The sequence below is a fragment of the Hemitrygon akajei genome, chromosome 13, assembly GCF_048418815.1.
Source record: "Hemitrygon akajei chromosome 13, sHemAka1.3, whole genome shotgun sequence".
NCBI classification, from domain to species: Eukaryota; Metazoa; Chordata; class Chondrichthyes; order Myliobatiformes; family Dasyatidae; genus Hemitrygon; species Hemitrygon akajei.
Window position 1 is genome coordinate 33,446,491 of NC_133136.1, and position 25,049 is coordinate 33,471,539.

A 25,049-nucleotide genomic window follows, 5' to 3' on the forward strand; every position below is an offset into this window, starting at 1 on the left:
ACTTTAAATTGTCTGATTTGGTGGATTTTAATTATGGGGAAAGATTGGATAGGTTGGGCTTTCTTTTTCTGGACTGTCGGAGGCTATGGGATCAACGTAGATAATGATGGAAGGACATAACGTTATAAGAGGCATTGTTAGGATAGATAATCAGAGTCTTCCCACTGCAGGGCTGTGAAAGCCAAGAGGGCCTAGGTTTAAGGTGAGAGGAAGGTTTAAGGGGATTTGATGGGAAAGGTTTTCAAACAGACTGATACCTGGAAATCACAGCCAGTAGTGATGATGAAATCAGATACAATCTCTACATTATAATATCCATGCATAAAAGGACAGTGCATGGAAGAATACAGACCTAGTGCTGGCAAGTGGTGTGGAATGGACATGTGAGCTCTGCTTTTAGATTTTGAATGGTTATGTTCAAAAATATAATTAACATAGCACAGATGGGAGGGAGGGTATTTTTATAAATTTCTTTGTCAGATAGTTAGATAGCGTATATATAAATATATAAAACACATAATCATTTTAATTAACACAAACTCTATGTGCTATAAATATGTTTCTGATATCATACACAGTATGAAAGTATATCAGGAATGAGTACTGAGCATAGTCATAATGAGGTCTGTCAAAATATCAAAAGCTCCAATTCAGGGTTGTTGCTGGAAATCACTCCTGTTTATCTGTTCTTTATTATAATTGACATACAGGAGAGGTAGGGGGTACTTTATTTCATTTTCATTTTGGTTGCCTGAGGCTTCCTGAGTTTTGACTGGCCAGCACAGCTCTTTGTAGCTGATGTATTTTGACATCCTTATTGAAAAGAAAATGATCACTGCAGGTTTATTGATCATCTGCAGCTGGTTACTAATCATTTACTGTCAGTTCAGATTATATCATGATATGCATTATCCTGGTAATCTTAAACAACCAAACCCAGTCATATTGTTCTGTATTTAAAAATTACATATATATTTAATTTGACATTTTTTTTCTAGAAATCGCTCTGTGTTAGTCAGTTTCAAGAATTATTTACTTTTCAGAAACAACTTAATTGCTATTTCAGAGCTGGAGTTATAATATTGCACTGCAGAGTGCATTAGCTGTTGAAACAGAGCGCCTTTCCTCTCATTAACATAAGAAATGCAATTAAGAGATTGTTACAAATGTACCTTCATCAACCCTAAATGCAATGCCAGCTGGATATCTGCAAGATTGAGTAAGGAAGTGCATGATCAAAGTGTTAAAGGCCATCCCCACTAAACCTGAAAGAATATCATAAAATAGCAGAGGAAGATGTAACATAATTAGACATAATCCCTTAATAATGCACCACTTATTCAACTTTTAACACAGAAAATAATTCTTAATGGTGTTTACGGAAGCACGAGGAAAAGAAGGAACTGTGCCAAAGTGTCTTGGCTTTGCAGAGGTAACTTCAGTACAAATTAAAATGACATTTTTTAGAGAGAGTTCTGCCTTTTTGGGAACTCAAAGCTAACCAGAAGGTAAAACCTTTTTCATCACTTACTATAGGAGAAGTGTGATTAAACTGCAAATAGTACAGAAAAGATTTACAAAGATATTTTGAGGATTAGAGGACCCAAACTATAGGGAGAGGATGGTCAGTCTTCATTCCTTGGAACATAGGGGAATGAGAGATAGCCTTATAGATTTGTTTAAAATTACAGGAGGCATTGGGTTAGAGTGAAAGGGAAAGGTTTAAAATGGACTGGAGGGGTCCATTTCAGCAGAGTATACAGAATGAACTGCCGGAGGAGGTGGTTGAGAAGGGTAGAATACTATCATTTAAGAAGCAACTGGATAGGTACATAGTATTTGTACTTGTTATATTTTCCTGATTTGGATCATTATTTTATTTCTGATTACTAAATCTCATTGCTTAATTGTAAGTTCACAGCTGTTGTTGATTACTCTATGGTGTTGTTAAGCAATAAGCTTTTTTTGTCAGGTTGCCCATTATATAATCACTTGTACATTCGTTAACTCATCAGAAGCTCTTGTAGAAGTCAAAGGAACTTCAATCAATAATTGAATGTGCTTTTTGATAGAATGCTGAGAAATACTGAATTTTCACACCTGCTCCTTCTGTACTATAATGGTTTCGTGACCAAAAGTTTACCAGAGGGTAAAACCTGTTTTGTCACCCTGTTTTAGGACAAGTGTCGTTAAGCTGCAAAGCCGCCTTCAACTACATCTACACCAGGACTGGAGTTATCTATCTGTCTAGCTTAAGAAAATGGGGAAAGCTCTTGAGCCAGGACAGAATAGTAAAAATAGAGAGACAATACTTCTGTGTTCAAATGAAAGGCAGATTCAAATATTGATAGAAATTCCTTCGAGTTCCAACAAGTGCTTCTGATGAATTAATGAATATACAAGCAACAGCCAACCTGGTGACAAAAGCTAATTGCTTAACAATGCCGTAATGAGAAATCAACAACAGCTGTGAACTTGCAATTAAACACTGAATCTAGTAATTAGAAATAAAATAACACTCCTTATCAGGTAAGACATAACAGAACTTATAGGTATATGGTCTCAGAGAGATATGGCCTGAACACAAAAAATTGTGACTAGCCGGGTGGCACCTTGATAGGCATAGACTCATAGAACCAAGGGGTCTGTGTCTATGTTGCATTGCTTTAGTGTGAGTTTTAATTGCCTGAAATAATGGTGGTGACTTCACATTCAGAGCACATTTAATGCAAAATGCAAGCAAAGCTTTGGCTATCATAACTCAGCAGGTCAGTCAGGAATTATTAAGATGGAAGAGGTTCCTGTTGGTTTTAGAGCATACTGCCCTGTTCCTCTGTCTACCTGATTGCCAATGTTAATAGCAGTTTTGACACATCTGTATAGTACTGGTCAGTAGTACATGTCCTGTAAAGACTTGACAGAATGAACAGTAGTGTTACTAATGGACCTTACCTTCCTCGAGGTGGTAGGAAGGAAGCAAAAACTATACCATGTGAAAGTGAGAGATTGTTGGTATGATTCTGGAATCATATTGAAGGATTCTCCCAGGGTCTCAAACACTCCTGTCAGCTGAAATACCAATTTGCTTGTTTCATTTTTCAATTTAGTGTTCTGTATTTCCTACTATTTTTGCTGTCTCCTCTAAAACTAGAATCAAAAGGAAGTTGCATGAATGCTTTGCAGAACTCCTTCTCTCTGAACGAAAACTTGAGCCCGAGCTTCTGGGCACCTGTCACTTTAATTCTCTGGTCCACTCCCACCCTGACTTTTCCATCTTGGCCTCTTGGGCTATTACCACAAAGCTCAATGTAAACTCATGGAATATCACCTCATCTTTTTCATTCAACGAGTTCAAGAAATTCAGACAATAACTGCATTTCTTCCAGAACCATTTTTTTGGTATCTTTACATGTCTCAGTGTCATTTTGTTTTATTTTGATACATCATTAATTTTACTCTTTAATCCACTTCATCTTCCTTTTGATGTAGAAGAGGCTTTTACATCAGTGATTATTTTATTGCTACTTGACTGGAATAGATCTGAAAATGGAACTGTTTCGTAAAGAGCTTTGCTCTGCTTTTTCTAATATTTTACCATATCTCTTTCTCCACTTTACTCATATCTTGACTGTCTACTCCTTTTTAATTTTTATTTCTGTCCTTTTATAGTGGTTTATGCCAAAGATGTGATATGTTGAAACATACCATAATTCATCTATTAACTACAATAAAGCCAGTGAGTTGACAAGTGGCCTGTGCCTGATTCTCCAGATTTGACTTTAAAAATGGAATTAATATAGAGGCAAGTATTCTTACAACAGTCCAGAACTAAACACCTAACTTGATGTTCAGCATTTAGTGAAATATTGTTGCTTTGATTATTTAGTAGGAAGTAACTGAGCTAGGTCAGAGAGAAGTATTCTTTTGGCTTTTCTTACCTTTGATGTCGAGGGAAGTTCCAGTCCCAGCAACAGACCCATACTCCATACGTCTTGAGACGAGTGAAGTCCACTATTCAAAGAGTTGTTGCTAATTCTACAATATCCTTTAAACCATTTTTCATCAGCTGAGCCAAACATTTGGATACAGTATATTGCTTCATGGTAGCTTCATTCTTTCAGTATGGCAGTCAGTTTAAAAAATAAATGATGTTACAGCGCTTAGCTTATGACAAATCACGACTAGGTATCTCTTCCAATGTGTAATACAACTTTCTGAATTTAGGTTGTCCTATACTATACATAAACATTGCAGCTACAATTGAGTCAAATAACAAATATACTAATAGTTGTTATACATATTGGATCTATATTCAATTGAAACAGAGTAATATCTGTCTGACTTCTAAATGGTCCTAATGCAGTTAAGATTAAAAAGCCAGCATTGCACCTTTGTTCAAAAAGGGATATAATATCACAACTAAATGACATTTATTACTTATTCTGTAGAGAATAGACTTAAACATACTATTCAACATAGGACATATTGGAAACCATAACACAACAACAGGTAGAAGGGTTGTCCTAGTAGTGACAAGGCTTTGTTCCCTTGTAATTACAGAGCGTTATGATAACATCACAGACATAAGATTAATGTTCTAGCCCAATAGTCATGTCAGTGCTGTAAATGTCACATGGTCATATGTTATTCCTTTGCCCAGCATTTTGCTTGTTTATTATATGTTGTTCACAGAGATGAAAACACAGAAAGTGAGAACTGCTTCAGGTTATGTCAGACAATTTAACATTCAGGAAGCAAAGATGACGTCAATCAATCAATTCCCAATTCACTTATCTGACAATTTTATGCAATTCATTCAGCCTTCTGGGGTTTGAAGAGGCATATATTTTAAACATCTTAGAAGTACTTGACAGAATTCTTTAGCATTCATGAAAAATGAACAATACTTGAGATCAAGCAGATGGAAGCATTTTATGATAATCACAAGTACATTCAGATTTTATTACTACATTGTTGTTTATTCTACAATAAAAATGTCTTTATGGTATACGGATATGAATTCAAATTCTAATATTTCATTTATGCCCCAATAGCCATTGTTTCATAAATGATTATTAGTATAAAATTACAGACGTAGGAAACCACTAAACATGATTGAAGAGGTGGTTTATTCAAAGTCAAGAGTCACAGTTTAATAGAGCAAGTTACCACTAAATGTGGTGAGTGAATCACTGACAAAAGACGTAGACACGTTTTTGATTAGTGACTGGAAGGACACAAAGTTATGTTGCTGCAGGAAACAAATAAAATTGCTTGTAAGGGTCACAAGTGCAAAATGTTGGCAAACAGCAATGTGAGCTGGATAAACTAAATGGATTGTTCACATTCTCCAGATTTAATATCTTCTGCCAATGAATAGTAACTGAAGAAATATTTAATGACCTTGAAATCTGCTCTTTTTTATTGGTTACAAAAGAATAACACTTCATCCATTTAGCATTATTTACTGATGCTTAAAGTATCAGTTCATTTATGAGCGAAAGCTGTTGTCAATCTAATGTGCATTTTCTTTTTCTATATATTTTACTCGTTGCCCAGTTTCATTAGTAGGTTTTTCTTGAGCCTGCTTTATATCTGATACAATATCACACACTTAATAAATTTCAGAACACAGCATCAAGACTTGCACACTCTTGGAAAAAAATAAATATGGACAGGCAGGACCAGGGAGACTATAATTAATCTATTCTAGTCTACACATTCAAGATAACTATTATAACGCAGAGGCAAGATCCCAAAATATTGACACTCATAATGTCAGATGTTGTGTTGAAATAAAAAAACTTCCATTAACTGGTTGAAAGCCTCATTCTACTCCAGTAGAACTTAAATGAAATCTTTCATACTTAACCATTTAGAGGAAACTTATTTTCAAAATAATTCTGTATTGAGATGTAATTTACTGATTATTATGTTTAGAAGTGTAAAATGTGACAGAGGAATATGACAATGACTTATAAAATTACAGAATACCACTAAGAGCCACAAATTGCCACATATGTTACTGACAATACAGGCATGGAATAGTATCAAGTTACCAACAAGAAGGCATCTGAGAAGACAAATAGCTGTAGTGGTGCCTTAACTTTGCCTCTTTAACTGCAATCACTCAAAGCAACATGCGGAAAAAGAAATCAGAAACAGAACCAGACACTGTTGTTAAAACTTGTAAAGGATGTAATATTTTCAGAGTTATATAAAATGGCTTCAATGGCACTCAGTGATTACTCTGAGGCTTGCATTTCAATTTAGAGGTCCCTCGCGTAATATTAACAAGCATAAAAGAAAACCGTTATACAACAATTATGCAAAAATTGACAATACAGGCAGCCACTTGTATTTTACAGCTTCTCTGGGTGCATGGAATGAGCTGATAATTATAAAGCAGCATTATTGCTGGTTAAGTAAAAATCAACTGTTCCAGTATTTTAAAAGAAACCAAACAGAAGTAAATATTATAACTTTCTACTATCTGAAAGAAAATGCATAAACATTTCCATACTCACTGAAGGGAGAATTTTCCTTCTTTGTTCCGCCGACTTTGCCATTCCTATCGATCTTGAGAAAGTATTTGGTGAAAGAGAACAGCTTCCTCCACCGCACATCTCCTTCCAGGTACTTGTAGCTGCGCACATGCCTTCCCAGGCTGTACGAAGAGCTTGTGATATTTGGAGACAGCATATCTCTGCTGATGTCATTGCAGGCAACAGACGAAGAACAGAGCAGGAAGAGGAGAAAGACATAAGCCAGGTGTGTAAAGGCTGAGGCACCCTTTGTCAGTATCCATTTCCACATTGTACTGAAGCTCTTGGCGCTAGAAATAGTCTCATAAAAAGAAACATACTGGAATACCAAGGACACTTAAGCTGCAGGTTGATAGTTTGTTACTGGTCTTCTCTGTTTGACCTCTGTTATCCTTTGAATGAACTTCATCAATATCCATACTTCAGGTGATAAATCATATCCAATGTTGGATTTCCTGCACTTCTTTCCACGCTTTGTAGAATTACTGTGCTCCTCAAATATCCCTTTGGTGCTTTTATTATTATTTCATTAGTCATGTAAGGATAATTTCTGTGAATGTCCTTTTCTGAATATTAGTTGATAAAGTAACTCCAGAAAGATGAATCGAGTCCTGAAATAACTTCGCTTTCCTCTGATAACGGCACACAAAGTTAGTTCAGATCTGTTGAGGATACCGGACAGATCAAGGGAAGCTGGTAGCTTTGAATAAGACAGAAGTGTTTTGCCTTATGGTTAAACAGGTCAAAAACCAGTGAAAAATGTTAGTGATTACCACACTGAACTGGGATGTGCTTACCACAGTGGTGCGTCAGCCAGTTATTGGTCAGGCAGCGGTGGACATCTGAAACCATGTACTGGAAGAAAATTCTTCTGAGGGAACTATGCAGATCACTGATTGTAAGCCTTCTGGAGCTTTCAGTCTTGCTAATTGCCGTTACTGTTCCTCTTCCCTCTGACAGCCGGCCACCAGCATGGGTTGTATAATCATGCTTTACTAATCTCACTCTCTTCCGGGCTAAACCCAACTCCCTCTAGGGAGCCCCTTTGGACTTTCCAGCGTGGGCTTTTTTGGCAGCAAAATACTTGAGAGCCACCTGGAGCTTGCTGCTTTCTGACTGTTCCTGTAAAAGAGACCAGTCGCAGAGTCCTAAAAACCAGATTATATACTGGTCAGGAAGAGCAGACAGATACTATTAATTTCTATTTTAACCTCTGCTAACTTTGAAGGAAGCCCTAATTTTATAAATCATTTATACTTAGCTTCCATAAATGAAACATTCACACTTCTTCTAGTCACTGCCTTTTAATCCCTTTTTTAAATCATACTGTATAAGGTATTCTAACTTAGAGCTTCTTTATATTTACAGGATTATATAAACCTTAATGAACAGATTGTAACTGTTAACATGAGTCATACATTGAATACATTCTCCCTTCAAGCTCATGCACTTTGTAGCATTAGAAATGTTTTGATCTTAAAAATATGAATCTGTATTTAAACAGCATGCGCCAGAACACATAGAAAAATCTGTTCCTAATCACTTTATTATGTTGCCTATAGTACACATCATGAGTCATTGAAAAGTTGTAGACATCTCCCTGTCTTTCACCATTAGTGAAGCATCCCTCAGTGTCCTAGTGCATTGTATTACTGAGTTACCTCAGGATTAAATTGAGAAAGCCTGAGAAAAGTTCCAGAGCAAAGATGCACTATGTAACAGAATTCAATCTTACCCAATAGATTCAGCTCCTAACATAAATGTATGAATGCAGATTATATCTCTGTAATGAGGCCTGATTCAGGCTCTGTTACTTCAAAGGCCTGAAATTCTACCTCCCTCTTAGTGGCAACAATCAGATCTTAATAGACTCCATTATTAATTGTTTTGCTGCCCTCTTTGAAAAAAGATTTGTCCTCAATATAAAGTTTCAAAGTTAAGGGTTACATTTAACTTTTATTATTTTTCCTTAAAATACCACACCTTTTTATTGTTGAATGTTTATAGAGTCATTATAACAAACGTTAGTGTATTTAGTCAGGTAGCGATTAAGACTTAATTAATTTATTTCTCAGCCTTTTATAATGCATATGTGTGTAAGTGTACATATAAAGTACATACACTATCTATGATCTGATTAGTGAGCCCCAGATCTGCTACTGCTTTTATGTGTTCTGGTTAAATGGGGAACGTTGTTGCAATTCACGGCAGAGGTAGCTGCACTCTCTTTTGTGAAAGAGTCACAGGAGACAGAAAAGGAGCCTGAAAACTCCAGCAGAGAGGCTGCGGACTCTGTCACTCTGCTATCTAAGTTCGGACAATAACATTCTTCACTAAAGAATTAACTCTCTGTGAACTAACAGACGCATCCCACCTTGACCACTAAGCAAGACATTAAACCACTCAGCTTTGCGACGACGTTACTGAGAATTCCTTGCCTGTATGGTCCTTTCAATGATTTTCCAGACCTTTTGTTAATGCTCAGTTTTGATCTAAGAACATATATAATAATGCCATACTCTGGGGTGGAACAGTAGCATGGCGGTTAGTGTAATGCTGTCAAAAAACCAGTGAGCTGGCTTCAATTCTATTGCTGTCTATAAGGAATTTGTACATTCTCCCCCGAGACCACATACATTTCCTCTGGGTGCTCTGGCTTGCTCCCACCTTCCAAAGACGTACGTGTTAGTAGGTTAATTGGTCACATGGATGTAATCGTGTGATGCAAGCTTGTTGAGCCAGCAGAGCCTGTGCCGTGTCTCTAAATAAATAAATCAATAATAAGTGCAAAGCTTTATGTTCCGTACGGCAAAGGTACACCTTGGCTGTTCTTTTTGGCCATATGTATAAGCTTCTTCTTTTCTTTCTTTTCAAATCTTTTTATTAAGCAGCTTCTTTTCAGTTTTTATGACCAATACTGAAATAAACGTAACCTGCGTACGGCAAATGCCCATTGTTCACAGAGGTAAGATGGGCAGGAATCCTGCTTTCAGTACTGTACAAGATTTGCCCTGCAATACACTTGAAAGGAAGTCAAATTGTGAAAGCTTATGCTGTAAACATTTTTCATTGACAACGGTACAACAACTCTCCCTTCTGGTCATGAGTTCCACACCAGTGGAATACTCACTGCTTTTCTTGTAGTGTACAAATTATCCTATTGAAATATAAAAAAAAGCTTGTCATTTGTTCTTTAAGTGGCTGGGCATCTATACAGCTGGATGTGCATTACTATTCTGATGTGCAAAAATACTAAGAGTCCATATCTCAGATTTTATTCAGAAGCATCCAGAAGAGGTTACAGTACATTAGCAGTTATGTTGGTTACTAATGAAAGCATGATATACCCTTGCAACACACACAAAATTCCGAAGGAACTCAGCAGGCCAGGCTGCATCTATGGAAAAAGTCCAGTTGACGTTTCAGGCCAAGACCCTTCGGCAGGAGTCCTGGCCTGCTGAGTTCCTCCAGCATCTTGTGTGTGTTCTTCGGATTTCCAGCATCGGCAAATTTTCACTTGTTTGTGATGGTATACCCTTGATTTTTTTCATCCATTTCTCATTTTCCACATGACCACCATTCAAAATTCTGGATTTGTAATCATTGTTCCATGAGTTTGAAAACAGCATGATTCTAAAGGCTGTTCTAACTTGTGCTAATGGTTCTGTATCAGAGGGAAGTTTTGAATGGAGACTGAAAAACTGGATAATAGCAAACCTTGTTTTTTTAGCAACTACAAACTTAAACCAATTGCTAATGTTATTTGTATTCAGAGTAAATGCTTGAAATTTTAGGAAACTTTGCAGATCTTTCACTGAAACCTTGCACTTTATCTTTCAAAGGTATAAATGGTACCTCAATGTCAAATATTTGCTTCACTTTTGAACTGGCATCAAAATTAGCCTGATGTCAATTATCAAAAGAAAAAAACACTTAGACAGTGCTTCAAGTGGAGACTTTTCCAAAACCAAAATTCTTAAATACGTGGGGATTTGTGAATCATCTCTTACTAATTTGTAATTCCTAATTAGCTCAACTAATTAAGAATTATAATTTTGTATGATAAAGACCAAATGCTGATTTTGAACTCAGTAAATAATGAAAATGGACACATTTGAAAATTAGATTTAAACATTGTTCCTCAATTCCAAACTGTCACAAAATGTAAAATTAAAGGTTGCTGTGTTGGCTGATCCACTGTGTATTTGACACTGGTACTAAAGTAATTGCATAAAGAGAATGAATCAAGTTCTTTGGGTTGAAATTCATCAGATGCAGATGTTGCACTATGCACGCCCTGTAATTAATTATAGTTCACAATGAAAGTGATAGAGTTTCTACAATTTTGAGTTTGGGTCAAGAATATCTTATCTCAGCAAAACCCTAATCCAAACATAAAGTCATATTATGGCATTCTACAACATTTCAGCTGTATAGAAGCCCAGATGTTTTGATTGAATTTCATGGCAAATTGATTACACATTTTTAGTATACAAATACTCTCAGCATCAGTAAAGTAACAAAACATTTCTAAACAATGGCACTAGAAAATCCCAACAGTGTTGGAATGCTCTCCACAGTACATCTATAGAAGTTTTAGAGTGTTATAGTTGATAAACCAAATCCCTTCAAACTCCTAATGAAATATAGCCACTATCTTGCCTTATTTATAGCTGCATTAGATCTTCAGAGATTTTGACACCCAGGAAATGGAATTGCTCACCTTCTCCACTTCTGATCTCTCTATGAGGAATAGTTTGTGTTCCCTCATCTTGCCCTTCCTGAAGTCCACAGTCAGCTCTTTGGTCTTACTGACATTGTGCAAAAGGTTGTTGCTGTAACACCACTCAACTAGCTGGTATATTTTGCTCCTGTACGCCCTTTCATCTCCATCTGAGATTCTACTAACAATGGCTGTGTCATCAGCATATTTATAGATAGTATTTGAGCTAACAACTTTCTTCAGGACCACCTTTGGGAGTGTGCTGTCTGGTTGTGTCACTGTGTGGTGTGCAAGTAAAGGCATTAGACCATAAGACCCTACAGGGGATGGTACAAATCACCAAGATGATCACTGAGGTCTTCCTCCCCTATATTTGTGATACTTACTAGGAATGTTGGAGATGTAAGGGCCCAAATCATTGTTGAGGATCCTTACCATCCATCCCACAGTCACTTTGACCCATTACCATCAGGAAGTAGGTACAGAAGCATCAGGGCTAGGACTGCCAGACTGTGATACTAACCACTGAGGTCCCATCACTAGGACAGCAAGCTGTTTACTGTTTACCTGTGTTGTACACTACATGCACTTTGAATTATATTTTATTAGCTTAGTTATGGTAATCTTTTGTTTTATGAACTGTGTGTGAGATATGGTTTGTAGGTGCACAGTGATCCACAGGTATATTTGGTTGTGCAGTCAAATGACAATAAATTTGAACTTGTACTTGAACTTTCACATGTACAGTACATCCTTATGAATCCATACAGTGACAGGTCTTTAAATCATGTGAGCTAAATTATTGACTTAGAGACATGCGCCAAATCCCCCCTTGGATGTTAGAGAATTTAAATGACTATTATGTAAATCTCTAATAAAAAAAGGCCAAAGAGCAATAATGGTATCGATGGGCAATACATTGGTGGCTGTTGTTAGTGTTTCACATTATTCCCTATATTCAGCTATTTAACTGGGGATGGTCTCAGATTTCTGTCCTGTCAAACACGGTAGTCCAAGACTTAATACAGATTTGGAAAACCAAATCCATGAGTCTGGCTTACTGCTAGATTTCCCAGTGAGAGAAGTGACAAGGCCTAGTTGTGCTGATTTTAAAAATCAATACACTGAGGAATCACTGATATTATCAAATAAGATCTCACAGAGGATCCAAAATCCCGATGATTTCAGTGGAATTTATTAAGGGTGGGTTTAGGACACAAGAGATGATCCTTAAAATTATTTTGCCTGAGTTTAATGATGTAAATCATTCCTTGACATTTTTATGTTTCTAATTTTCTTTATTACTTTAATTGTTAAATTATTAATAGACTTTAAAATATTTATTTTATTATTAATGTTAAATTGCCATGCTTTGCACTGGCTTCCTCCAGCAAAATGTAGTCATTTGAAGCTGTTGGCTTGTTATATTTAAAAAAATCCCTCCTTCTTCAGGGAAGAAAACAAATTGTGATTGGATAATGTATGTTTCTTATTTCTTGTTGGCAGTTGTATTAAGTAGACAAATTGAAATTGTGATATCAGCTTCTGGTTACTCCTCGCACAAAATTCATTCATTAAGGAAGTAATACTTTACTAGAGAGTTATAAGACCATAATGACATAAAAAAAGGAACAGAATGAGGCTGTTTTACCCATCTAGCCTGCTCCTCTATTTCATCATGGCTGATCCAATTTTCCTCTCAACCCCAATGTCCTGCCTTCTCACCATCTCCCTTCATGCCCTGACCAATCAAGAATCTATCAACCTCTGCCTTAAATATACAAAAATACTTGGCCTCCACAACTGCTTGTGGCAATGAATTTCACAGATTCACTACTCCCTTGCTAAAGAAATTTCTTGCCATCTCTGTTCTAAAAGGATGCCCCTCTATTCTGAGGGGCTGTCCTCTGGTCTTAGAATCTCCCATCACAGGAAACATCTTCTGCACATCCACTCTTTGCTGTTGTGTGCTGGGGCAGCAGGCTGAGGGTAGCAGACACCAACAGAATCAACAAACTCATTCGTAAGGCCAGTGATGTTGTGGGGGTGGAACTGGACTCTCTGACGGTGGTGTCTGAAAAGAGGATGCTGTTCAAGTTGCATGCCATCTTGGACAATGTCTCTCATCCACTCCATTATGTACTGGTTAGGCACAGGAGTACATTCAGCCAGAGACTCATTCCACCGAGATGCAACACTGAGCGTCATAGGAAGTCATTCCTTCCTGTGGGCATCAAACTTTACAACTCCTCCTTCGGAGTGTCAGACACCCTGAGCCAATAGGCTGGTCCTGGACTTATTTCCACTTGGCATGATTAACTTATTATTATTTAATTATTTATGGTTTTATATTGCTATATTTCTTCACTATTCTTGGTTGGTGCGACTGTAACAAAATCCAATTTTCCTTGGGATCAATAAAGTATGTCTGTCTGTCTGTCTATCATTGCTTTTCACCATTCTATAGATTTCCATGAGGTCACCCCTCATTCTTCTGTGTTCTAGTGAATACAGGCCCAGAACCATCAGACGCTCTGCATATGACAAGCCATTCAATCCTGGAATCATTTTTGTGAACTTTCTTTGATCTCTCTCCAGTTTCAGCACATCCTTACTAAGTCAAGGGGCCCAAGATTGCTCACAACACTCCAAGGGAGGCCTCACCAGTGCTTTATAAAGTCTCAACAGTTTGTCCTTGCTTTAATATTCTAGTCCTCTTGAAATGAATGAAATCACATTTGCCCTCCTCACCACAGACTCAACCTACAAATTAACCTTTAGGGAATCCTGAACAAGGACTCCCATGTCCCTTTGTGCCTCAGTTTTTAGTATTTTCTCTCCATTTAGAAAATAGACAATCTTTTCATTTCTTCTACCAAAGTGCATGAGCATACACTTCCCGACATTGTATTCCATTTGTCATTTATTTGCCCATTCTCCTAATCTGTCTAATCTTTCTGTACCCTCTCTATTTCCTCAAAAATTACCTGCCCCTCCACCCATCTTCAACTCCATCATCAAAATGATTGACAAGTACTGACACAGACCCCAGAGGAATACCATTAGTCACTGGCAGCCAATCAGAAAAGGTTCCCTTTAATTCCACTATTTTCCTCCTGCCCATCAGTCACTGCTTTGACTATGCAAAATTCTTTCCTGAAATACCACAGATCAAAGTCTGTTTAGCAGCCTCACGTGTGGCACTTTGACAAAGGCCTTCTGAAAGTTCAACAACCCAGAATCAACCCATTCTCCTTTGTCTAACCTGCTTGTTACTCCTTCAAAGAATTCCAACAGATTTGATAGGCAAGAGTTTCCCTTGAGGAAACCATGCTGCCCACAGCCTTTATTATCATGTGCCTCCAAGTACCCTGAGACCTCATCCTTGATAATCAACTCCAACATCTTCCCAGCCACTGAGCTCAGACTGACTGGCCTTTATTTTCCGTCCTTTTGGCTCTCTCCCTTCCTGAAGAGTGGTGTGAATTTAGAATTTTCCAGTCTTTCAGAACCATTCTAGAACCTAGTGATTCTTGAAAGATTATTATTAATGCTTCCATGATCTCTTCAGCCACCTCTTTTGGAACACTAGGATGAACACCATCTGGTCCAGGTGACTTGTCTACCTTCAGACCTTTCAGTTTCCCATGAACCTTCTCTCTATTAATGGTGACTTCATACTTGACACCCTGATACCTGTAACTTCCATCATACTGCTAGTGTCTTTCATGGTGAAGGCTGATGAATAATATTTATTCAGGTTGTCCGCCATTTCCTTTTTCCCCAATACTACATTTCCAGCATCATTTCCCAGCATCTCACTCTTGCCACTCTTTTATACTTGATTCTTATTATTATTACTGACTTCCTTATTTTTTTATTTAATCTTTACCTTCTTAATGAGTTTTTTAGTTTCCTTTTGTTTGTTGTTAATAGCTTCCCAATTCTCTAACTTCCCACTAATGTTTGCACTATTATATGCCCTCTCTTTGGCTTTTATGTTGGCTTTGACTTCTCTTCTTAGCCACATGTGTGTCATCCTGCCTTTAGAATACTAGAGAGGTGCTTCTCCAGCTACAGTGCGCATTCAAATATAACAGTTTCAGTCCTCTATTCACCCTTTTCGATCTTATCCACCTTTTACATTTTAACTCATGCTGTTGACTACGATTTTGCCCTATCAACAACCTCCCCTCACTACACATTGTCTCTGTTTGTAAACCAGCTACCTCATCTTCAGCACTATCATCTGCATTTCCTACGATACTACTTGCAATGAAATATACGCAGCTCAGGACACAAGTCACACCATGATCAACCTTTTGATCATTACTTTGTCTGAGGTCTTACCAAAATCTGCCTCCACAAACTCTCCACTAACTGTTCTGGTACTCTGGTTCCCATCCCCCTGCAATTTCAATTTAATCCCCACCATGCAGCATTAACAAACTTTCCTACTCAGATATTAGCCCTCCCCCCAGTTCAGGAGCAAACCATCAGTTCTGTACAGATCCCACCTTTTCTGGAAGAGAGCCCAATGATCCCAATATCTTCTGCCCTTCCTCCTACATCAACTCCTTAGCCACTTATTAAACTGTATGATCTTCCTCATTCTGGCCTCACTAGTACATGACACAGGTAACAATCCTGAGATCACAACCCTGGAGGCCCTGCCCTTTAACTTAGCACTTAACTCCGTGAACTCCCTATGCAGAACCTCATCACTTGTCCTACCCATGTCATGGGTACCTACACGGACCATGACTTCTGGCTATTCACCCTGCAATTTAAGAATGCTGTGGATTCACCCTGGCAGCTGGAAAGCAACATACCGTCCAAGAATCTCATTCTCACCCACAAAACCTCCTGTCTGTCCTCCTAACTAATGAATCTCTTGTCACCACAGCATGCCTCTTCTCCCCCTTTCCCTTTTAAGTTGCAGAGTCAGATTCAGTGCCAGAGACCTAACCTCTGTGACTTTCCTCTCTAGGTCATACCCCTGACAGTATCTAAAATTATATGTCTGTTGTTGAGGGGAATGGCCACAGGGTTACCGAGCACTGGTTCCTTAACTCCTTTCCCTTTTCTGACTGTCACCCAATGCCCTGTATCCTGCATCTTGGGTGTAACTACCTCCCTACAGAAGAGCGTAAGACAGTGGAGCAGAATTAGGCCATTTGGCCCATCGAGACTGCTCCACCATTCAATCATGGCTGATCCTTTCTTCCTCTCCTTAGCCCCACTCCCCAACATCCCCCCCGGAACCTTTGATGCCACGAACAGTCAAGAACCTATCAATCTCTGCCTTAAATATACCCAATGACTTGGCCTCCACAGATGCCTGTGGCAACAAATTCCATAAATTCATCATACTCTGGCTAAAGAAATTTCTCCACATCTCTATTTTAAATGGATTATCCTCCAACCACATCTTTTCCACATCTACTCTGTCTAGGCTGTGCCCTCTTGTCCTAGACTCCCCCACCATGGGAAATATCCTTTCCATATCTACTCTGTCTAGGCCTTTCAACATTCAAAAGGTTTCAATAAGATCCCCCCTCATCATTCTAAATTCCAGCAAATACTGGCCCAGAGCCATCAAACGTTCCTCATATGATAACCCTTTCATTCCCAAAATCATTCTTGTGAACCTCCTCTGAGCCCTCTCCAACGTCAGCACATCTTTTCTTAGATGAGGAGCTTAAAACTGTTCACAATACTCAAGGTGAGGCTTCACCAGTGCCTTATAAAGCCTCAGCATCACATTCTTCCTCTTATATTTTAGACCTCTTGAAATGAGTGCTAACATGCATTTGCCTTCCTCACCATTGACTCTGCCTGCAGTTAACCTTTAGGGTGGTCTGCACAAGGACTCCCAAGTCCCTTTGCATTTCAGATTTTTGGATTTTCTCCCCATTTAAAAAATAGTCTGCACATTTATTTCTTCTACCAAAGTGCATGACCATGCATTTTCTAACATGTATTTCATTTGCCATTTTCTTACCCATTCTCCAAATCTGACTAAATCCTTCTGCAGCCTTCTTGTTTCCATAACACTATCTGCTCTTCCTCCAATCTTTGTATCACCTGTGAATTTGGCAAAAAGCCATTTTGTCCATCATAAAAATCATTGAAATACAGCATAAAAAGAAGTGGTCTCAACACTGACCCCTAGTGGAGCACCACTAGTCACTGGTAGGAGCCTTTTATTCCCATTTGCTGCCTCCTACCAATCAGCCAATGCTCTAACCATGCTAGTAATTTTCCTTTAATACTGTGGACTCTGAACTTGGTAAGTAGCCTCATTTGTTTCACCTTGTCAAAGGCCTTTTGAAAGTTAAAATATACAACATCCACTGCATCACCATTACCTGTTCCACTTGTAATCTCCTCAAAGAATTCCAACAGATTCCTCAAGCAAGGAAGGCGTGCTGACTTTGTCCTATCTTGTCCTGAGTCACCAAGTACTCCTTAACCTCAGCCTTAACAATTGAATCCAACATCTTCCCAACCGCTGAGGTCAGGCTAACTGGTCTATAATTTCCTTTCTGCTGTCTCCCTCCTTTATTAAAGAGTGGAATGACATTTTCAAACCTTGCCAGAGTCCAATGATTCTTGAAAGATTATTCCTAATGCCTCCACAATTTCTACCGCTATCTCTTTCTGAACCACAGTGTGCAGTTCATCTGGTCCGGGTGACTTATGCACCTTTAGGTCTTTCAGCTTTTTGAGCACCTTCTCCCTTGTAATAGTAACTGCCCTCACTTCTCATCCCTCACCCCCTTCAACAGCTGGTAACATTGCAACTGTCTTCCACGGTGAAGATTGATGCAAAATACGCATTTAGTTCATCTGCTATCTCCTTGTCTCCCAGTATTATTTCTCCAGCCTCATTTTCTAGTGGTCCACTCTCATATCTGTTTTATTTTTTATATACTTGAAAGATCGTTTTCTATCCACCTTGGTATTGTTTGCTAGCTTGCTTTCATATTTCAAGTTTTCCCTCCTCATGATTATTTTAGATGCTCCAAAAGCTTCACAATACTCTGTCTTCCCACTATTTTTTGCTTTGTTGTATGCCCTCTCTTTTGCTTTTAAGTTAGCTTTGACTTCTCTTGTCAACCATGGTTGTACTATTTTGCCATTTGAGTATTTCTTTGTTTTTTGGAATGCATCTATCCTGCACCTTCCACATTTTACCAGAAACTCAAGCCATTGCTGCTCTGATGTTATCCCCACCAGCATCTCCTTCCAATTTACCTTGGCCAATGTCTTTCTCAAACCACTGTAATTTCCTTTACTCCACTGAGATACTGCTACATCATACTTTATTATCAAATTTCAAGTTGAACTCGATCATATTGTGATCACTGTTTCCTAAGGGTTCCTTTACCTTAAGCTCCCCAATCACCTCCAGTTCATTACATAACACCCAATCCAGTATAGCTGATCCCCTAGTAGGCTTAATGACAAACTGCTCTAATAAGCCATCTTGTAAGCATTCAATAAATTCACTCTCTCAAGATTCATTACCAACCTGATTTTCCCAATCTACCTGCATGTATTTCCTATGACTATCATAACATTGGCCTTTTGCACACCTTTTCTATTTCCTGTTGTAATCTGTGGTCTATATCCCAGCTACTGCTGGGAGGCCTGTATATAATTGGCATCAGCATCCATTTACCCTTGCAGTTTCTTAACTCAACTCACAAGGATTCAACATTTTCTGATCCTATGTCACAACTTTCTACTGATTTGATGCCATCCTTTACCAGCAGAGCCATGCCACCCCCTCTGCCTACCTTCTTATCCCTCTGATATAATATCTTGGATATTCAGCTCCCAACTACAACCATCCTTCAGCCACAATTCAGTGATGCCTGCAACATCATACTCAACAATCTGTAAAAGTGCAACAAGATCATCCACCTTGTTTCTTATAGTCCATGCATTGAGATATAACACTTTGAGTACTGTATTTGCTACGCCTTTTGATTCTGCATCCCTAATGCACTGATCCTTATCCAGCTGGCTACAATTTTGCTCTACTATCTTTTGCCCTGACTGCATGTTACCTTTGCTTTTTACCATCCATCATACCCCGATCCCCTTCACTTCAGTTCCCACCCCTCTGCCAAACTAGTTTAATCCCTCCCCAACAGCTCTAAAAAACTTGTCCATGAAGATATTGGTCCCCCTCAGGTTCAGATGCAACCCATCCCTTTTTGACAGGTCATACCTTCCCCAGAAGAGACCCAACAATCCAAGAACAAGCCCTGCCCCCTGCACCACCTTCTCAGCCACACATTGATCTGTCAAATCATTCTGTTTCTAGCATCTCTAGTGTGTGACACAGGTAGCAATCCATAAATTAGTACACTGGAGGTCCTGCTCCTCAGCTTTCTGCTTTGCTCTCTAAATTCTCTCTTTGCTTTTCCTTTCTATGTCATTGGTACCAATAGGTTCCAAGGCATCTGGCTGCTCTCCCTCCTCCTCCCAGTATCCTTTCTATCACCCCCTCTACCTCCCAAATGATCCAGAGTTCACCCAGTTCCAGCTCCAACTCCTTCAAGCAGATTGTTACAGCTGCAGCTGGATGCACTTCTCTTGGTTGTAGTTATCAGGGACACTGGAGGTTTCCCTGGCTTTCACATCCCTCTAGAGGAGCTTTCCATTCTCCTACCTGGCATTTCTACTGTCCTAGGTGAACAGGTATAAAGAAGGGAAGGGGGAAAAAACTTACCCTTGAGTTTTTCTTTCCTTTGCTTTCTCTGGCGTGATCACTGCTCTGACTCTATCCACGCCTACAATGGCTGCTCCACTTGCCTCTGCCTTCCTTTAATTTGCTCTTGCTAATCAATCCCAAATGCCAACCTGTCACAGGTCAAAGCTTTTTTTTCGCTGTAGTGGCCTGCCGCTGGCTCTTCTACTCCAGCAGTGGACCTGAGATAAATACCCACCTCTACTGTGTTGTACGTAGGACATGGGGAGTTTTTAAGACCATCCGATATTGGAGCAGAATTGGGCCATTTGGCCCATTGAGTTTGTTCCACCATTTCATTATGGCTGATTTATTATTCCCTCTCAAACCTATTCTCCTGCCATCTCTCCAAATCTTGTCATTCCCTGACTAATCAAGAACCCATCAACCACCACTTTAAATATATCCAATGACTTGGCCTCCACAGAGTCACTACCTTTGGCTAAAGAAATTCCTCCTCATCTCTGTTCTAAATGAATGTCCCTCTATTCTATTCTGTGCCCTCTGATCCTAGTCTTCTCCACTATAGGAAACGTCCACACCACATCCACTTTTATATAGGGCTTTCAATATTCGATAGGTTTCAATGAAATCCACTCTCATTCTTCTAGCTCCGGTGAGTTCAGGGCTAGAGCCATCTAACACTTCTCCAATGCTAATTCTTCCTTTCCTGGAATCATTGTTTGATCCTCCTCTGGATCTTCTCCAATGACAGCACATCTTTTCCTCCCTCTAGCTAAAGAAATTTTTCCTCATCTCTATTCTAAATGGATGCCCCTCAGTTCTGAGGTTGTGCCCTCACATTCTTGACTCATCCACTATGGTAAATATCCTTTCTGTATCCACTCTATCTAGGCCTTTCAATGTACAATAGGTTTCAATGTGACTCTCCCTCATTCTTATAAACTCCAGTGAATATAGGCCCAGAGCCATCAAAAGCTCCTCATATGTTAACCCTTTTATTCCTGGGATCATTCTTATGCACCTCCTCTGGAACTTCTCCAACTCCAGCAATTAGATATAGGGCCCAAAACTGCTCACAATACTCCAAGTGCAGTCTGACTAATGCTTTATAAAGCTTCAGCACTACATCCTTGCTTTTATATTCTAGTCTGCTCAAAATGGATGCTAACATTACATTTACCTTCTTTACCACTGACTCAAACTGCAAGTGAACTTTAAGGGAATCCTCCACGGTGACTCCCAAGTCCCTCTGCACCTCTGATTTCTGCATTTTCTCCTGTTTAGAAAATAGTCTACCCTTTATTTCTTCTACCAAAGTGTATGTCCACACACTTCCTGACACTGTATTCCATCTGTCACTTCCTTGCCATTTCTCCCAATCTGTTTAAGTCCTTCTGCAAACTCCTTGCTTCATCAACACTACCTGCCCCTCCACCTATCTTCATATTGTCCATAAACTTGGCCATTGTAATACCATGGGCTCTTATCTTGTTAAACAGCATGTGGCACCTTGTCAGACCTTCTGAAAACCCAAGTAAATAACATCCACTGACTCTTCTTTGTCTATCCTGCTTGTTATTTCCTCAAAGAATTACAACCGATTTGTCACGGAAGATTTCCTCTAAAAAAAACATGCTGACTTTGGCTTATTTTATCATGTGCCTCCAAGTACCCCAAAATCTTATCCTTAAAAATGGACTCCAACCACTGAAGTCAAGCTAACTGGCCTATAATTTCCTTTCTTCTGCCTCCCTCCCCTCTTAAAGAGAGGAGTGACATTTGCAATTTTGCAGTCTTCTGGAACCATTCCAGAATCTATTGTTTCTTGTAAGATCATTACTAATGCCTCCACAATCTCTTCAGCTACCTCTTTCAGAACCCTGGGGTGTAGTCCATCTGGTTCAGATGATTTATCTACCCTCAGGTTTTTCAGCTTCCCATGCAGCTCTTCTTTAATAATAGCAACTATACTTACTTCTGTCCCATGGCACTCCAATTCACTGTCATACTCAGTGAAAAATGATGCAAACTATTTATTAAGTTTGTCTGCCATTTCTTTGTCCCCTGTCTTTACATCTCCAGCATAATTTTCCAGTGGTCCAATATCCACTCACGTCTCACTTTTACTCTTTATTGATCCAAAAAAAAACTTTAGATATCCTCTTTTATATTATTGGCTAGCTTAGTTTCATATTTCATTATTTTCTCTCCTTATGGCATTTTTAGTTGCTGTTCTGCTGTCATCCCTGCTAGTGTCCCCTTCCAATCAACTTTAGCCAGCTCCATTCTCATGTCTCTGTAATTCCCTTTATTCCGCTGTAGTGCTGATACATCTGACTTTAGCTTCTCCCTCTCAAACCGCAGGGTGAATTCTATCATATTATGATCACTGTCTCCTAAGAGTTTGTTTACCTTAAGCACTTTAATCAAATCTGGTTAATTACTCAACACTCAATCCAGAATTGCCTTTCCCCTAATGGGCTAAATCACAAGTTGCTCTAAAAAGCCATCTCACAGATATTCTACAAATTCCCTCTCTTAAGATCCAGAAAAACCTGATTTTCCCAATCAACCTGCATATTTAAACCCCCTGATGACTATTATAACATTGCCCTTTTTACATGCCTTTTCTATCTCCCATTGTAATTTGCATCCCACATCCTGGTTGCTGTTCAGAGGCCAGTATATAACTCCCCCTTAGAATATTTTCACCCTTGCAGTTTCTTACCTGCACCACAAGGATTCGACATCTTCTGATCCTGTCACCTCATTGTGAGGATTTGATTTCATTTTTTACCAACAGAGCCACCCCACCCTCCTTGCCAACCTTCCTGTTCTTTGAATACGTATCCTTGGATGTCAAGTTCCCAACTATGATCTTCTTTCAGCCATGACTCAGTGATGCCCACAACCTCATACCTGCCAACCTCCAATTGCACTACATGATGAACATTTTAATACTGATGTACATGCTGACAAAAAATACATAGACTTCAGTAAGGAAAAATAGACTGTGGGATATTGTTTTGGAGGGTATATCAGTATTTGTACTGCAAATGAGCTGGTTCAGAGCTGGGGATAGCAATGGCAAGTAATGGTATGGTCAAAGGCTTTGTCAGGTGATTTAGTGTTCCTGGAGTCAAGAAAGTGATGTGAGGAGTCAGACAGCTATGGAGTTGAAGGTAAACTTGTCATGTGATTGTAGGCTGTGCACCTGATTCATCCTGCGTGAGTGATAATAATGAATGCTTCTACAGTATTTTTAACATTTGGATGAACTTTAATGCTGAGCAGTGGTGGATAAAGAAGTTGGCAGCCCACTGAAAGTAAAGTCACGGATGTATATTTAAAGGAGGAACAGCAGACTTGCTTTAAATTTTGATTTCACTTAACTTTGCAGAAAGAACAAGATGTAAAATCAGACCCACTTTCTCACAGACTCTATCCATGTCATGCTTTGTAGCTAAACACTGAAATAGGAAACCAATAACAATGGTATTTTGTCCCTCCTTTAATGGCAAATAGATTAAGTTAGGATAAAGTAGTGATTCTGTTTGTCATAACATAGAGCCAGTAAAATGAATTTTAGCTTGTATGCTCATCTTGATCTCCTTCAATGCAACAGCACAGCCTTGAGGTCAAAGACTTGGATGAAAATTCATGATTATTTTTGGGCAATAGTGATCCCTGCTCTCTGAAAGTGGGCCAGAGCTCTGTATGCCTCTGACTTTTGAGACATGAACCATTTACAGTAGGCACCTTCAGGTGTTCGAAAGATATCAGCAATGCTGTCACCACAAAATTCTGAAAATTCATTGGATGGATAAGTGGTCCAATAACAGCGTCCTCTCTCAGCGTAACATCTCAAGCACTGAAGGCTGAATTACACTCAGTCTACTCTACCCTGCGTGACAAGTCACACACATACACACCAAACACTCTGGGAGTGGATGATCCATTCTGAACTCTGTCACCCCGTCACTGGGATTTCCAGGCCAACAGAAGAAAAAAAGCCCGTTAGAAAAAAACTGAAATCTCTCCTCTGACTCCCAGGAATCCTTTGTCCATAACAGCTGAAATGGAGAAAGAGCATTTGGGATGATGTGATTTTTAAATCAAGAGCATACAGAATCTCTGAATAAGTGGCATAAGGAGTGCATACTTGAAAAACTGACCATCAAACACTGTGGAAAATTCTGCAGTTTCCTCTGTCTTCAAGGATTTATCAAGAAGAACATGGAAAAATGAAAGTGTTCCACCTATCAAATTCTCATTTATTCTGTTCACAGGTAAAGCCATGGAAAGCACTTTGTACAAAATTGTACTCTAAAATTAAGGAAACTTACATCAATCCTGGCATTTCTTATTGTGTGTTGACTTGAATATTTCTTTCATTTTTAACTCTGACAGAAGTTAAGCATCTGGACCTCTCAGTCCCATGAAAAATATTTTACCATCCTCACTTAGCTGTGGGCTCTAGAAATGAAGCTTTAGGTCCCATGCCATCAGGTTCAGTGACAGTTATTATCCTACAACCTTCAGGGTCTTGTACTGGTGTAGATAACTTAAATAATCACTGAGTCTTTGACTTACGGATTCACTTTCAAGAACTCTTTGCAACTCATTGTCTGAGTTTTTTTCCCATTTGCACAATGTACTTCCTTCTGCTCATTGTTTGATTGTCAGTCTTTTTAGATTTTGTATAGTTTTTTTTGTAAATTCTATTGTATCTCTGTTTCCCTACAAATAACTGCAAGAAAATGAAGTATGTATATGGTAACATATACATTCATTGATAATAAATTTATATTGAACTTTGAACTTAGTTTTTACCTTTCACTGCTGATAATTTAATTATTTTCACCAGCTTTCAGAGTAGTACTTCTTCAGACATTTCCAACTATATATAGAATAATAAAAAGAAAGTGAATTGTGTATGCTTTGGTGCAGGTAGAGTATACGGTACAGGCCATTTGATGGAATATCATTTGTCAGCCTATATGCACATTCTGTCTACTTCATTTCAGTTTAATCAACATGTCTGTTTAATTCT

General features: G+C 38.8%; 1 protein-coding gene across 1 annotated transcript in view; it reads right to left on the bottom strand.

Annotated features, from left to right (window-relative positions):
• fgf10a (fibroblast growth factor 10a) overlaps positions 1 to 25,049 on the bottom strand; it is a 157,667-nt gene that overhangs the window by 113,357 nt on the left and 19,261 nt on the right. Inside the window, exon 2 of the mRNA XM_073064376.1 lies at positions 6,528 to 7,667. Coding sequence (XP_072920477.1) covers positions 6,528 to 6,816 — 289 coding nt within the window. The 5' untranslated portion in view covers positions 6,817 to 7,667. The remainder of the gene's footprint in view (positions 1 to 6,527; positions 7,668 to 25,049) is intronic.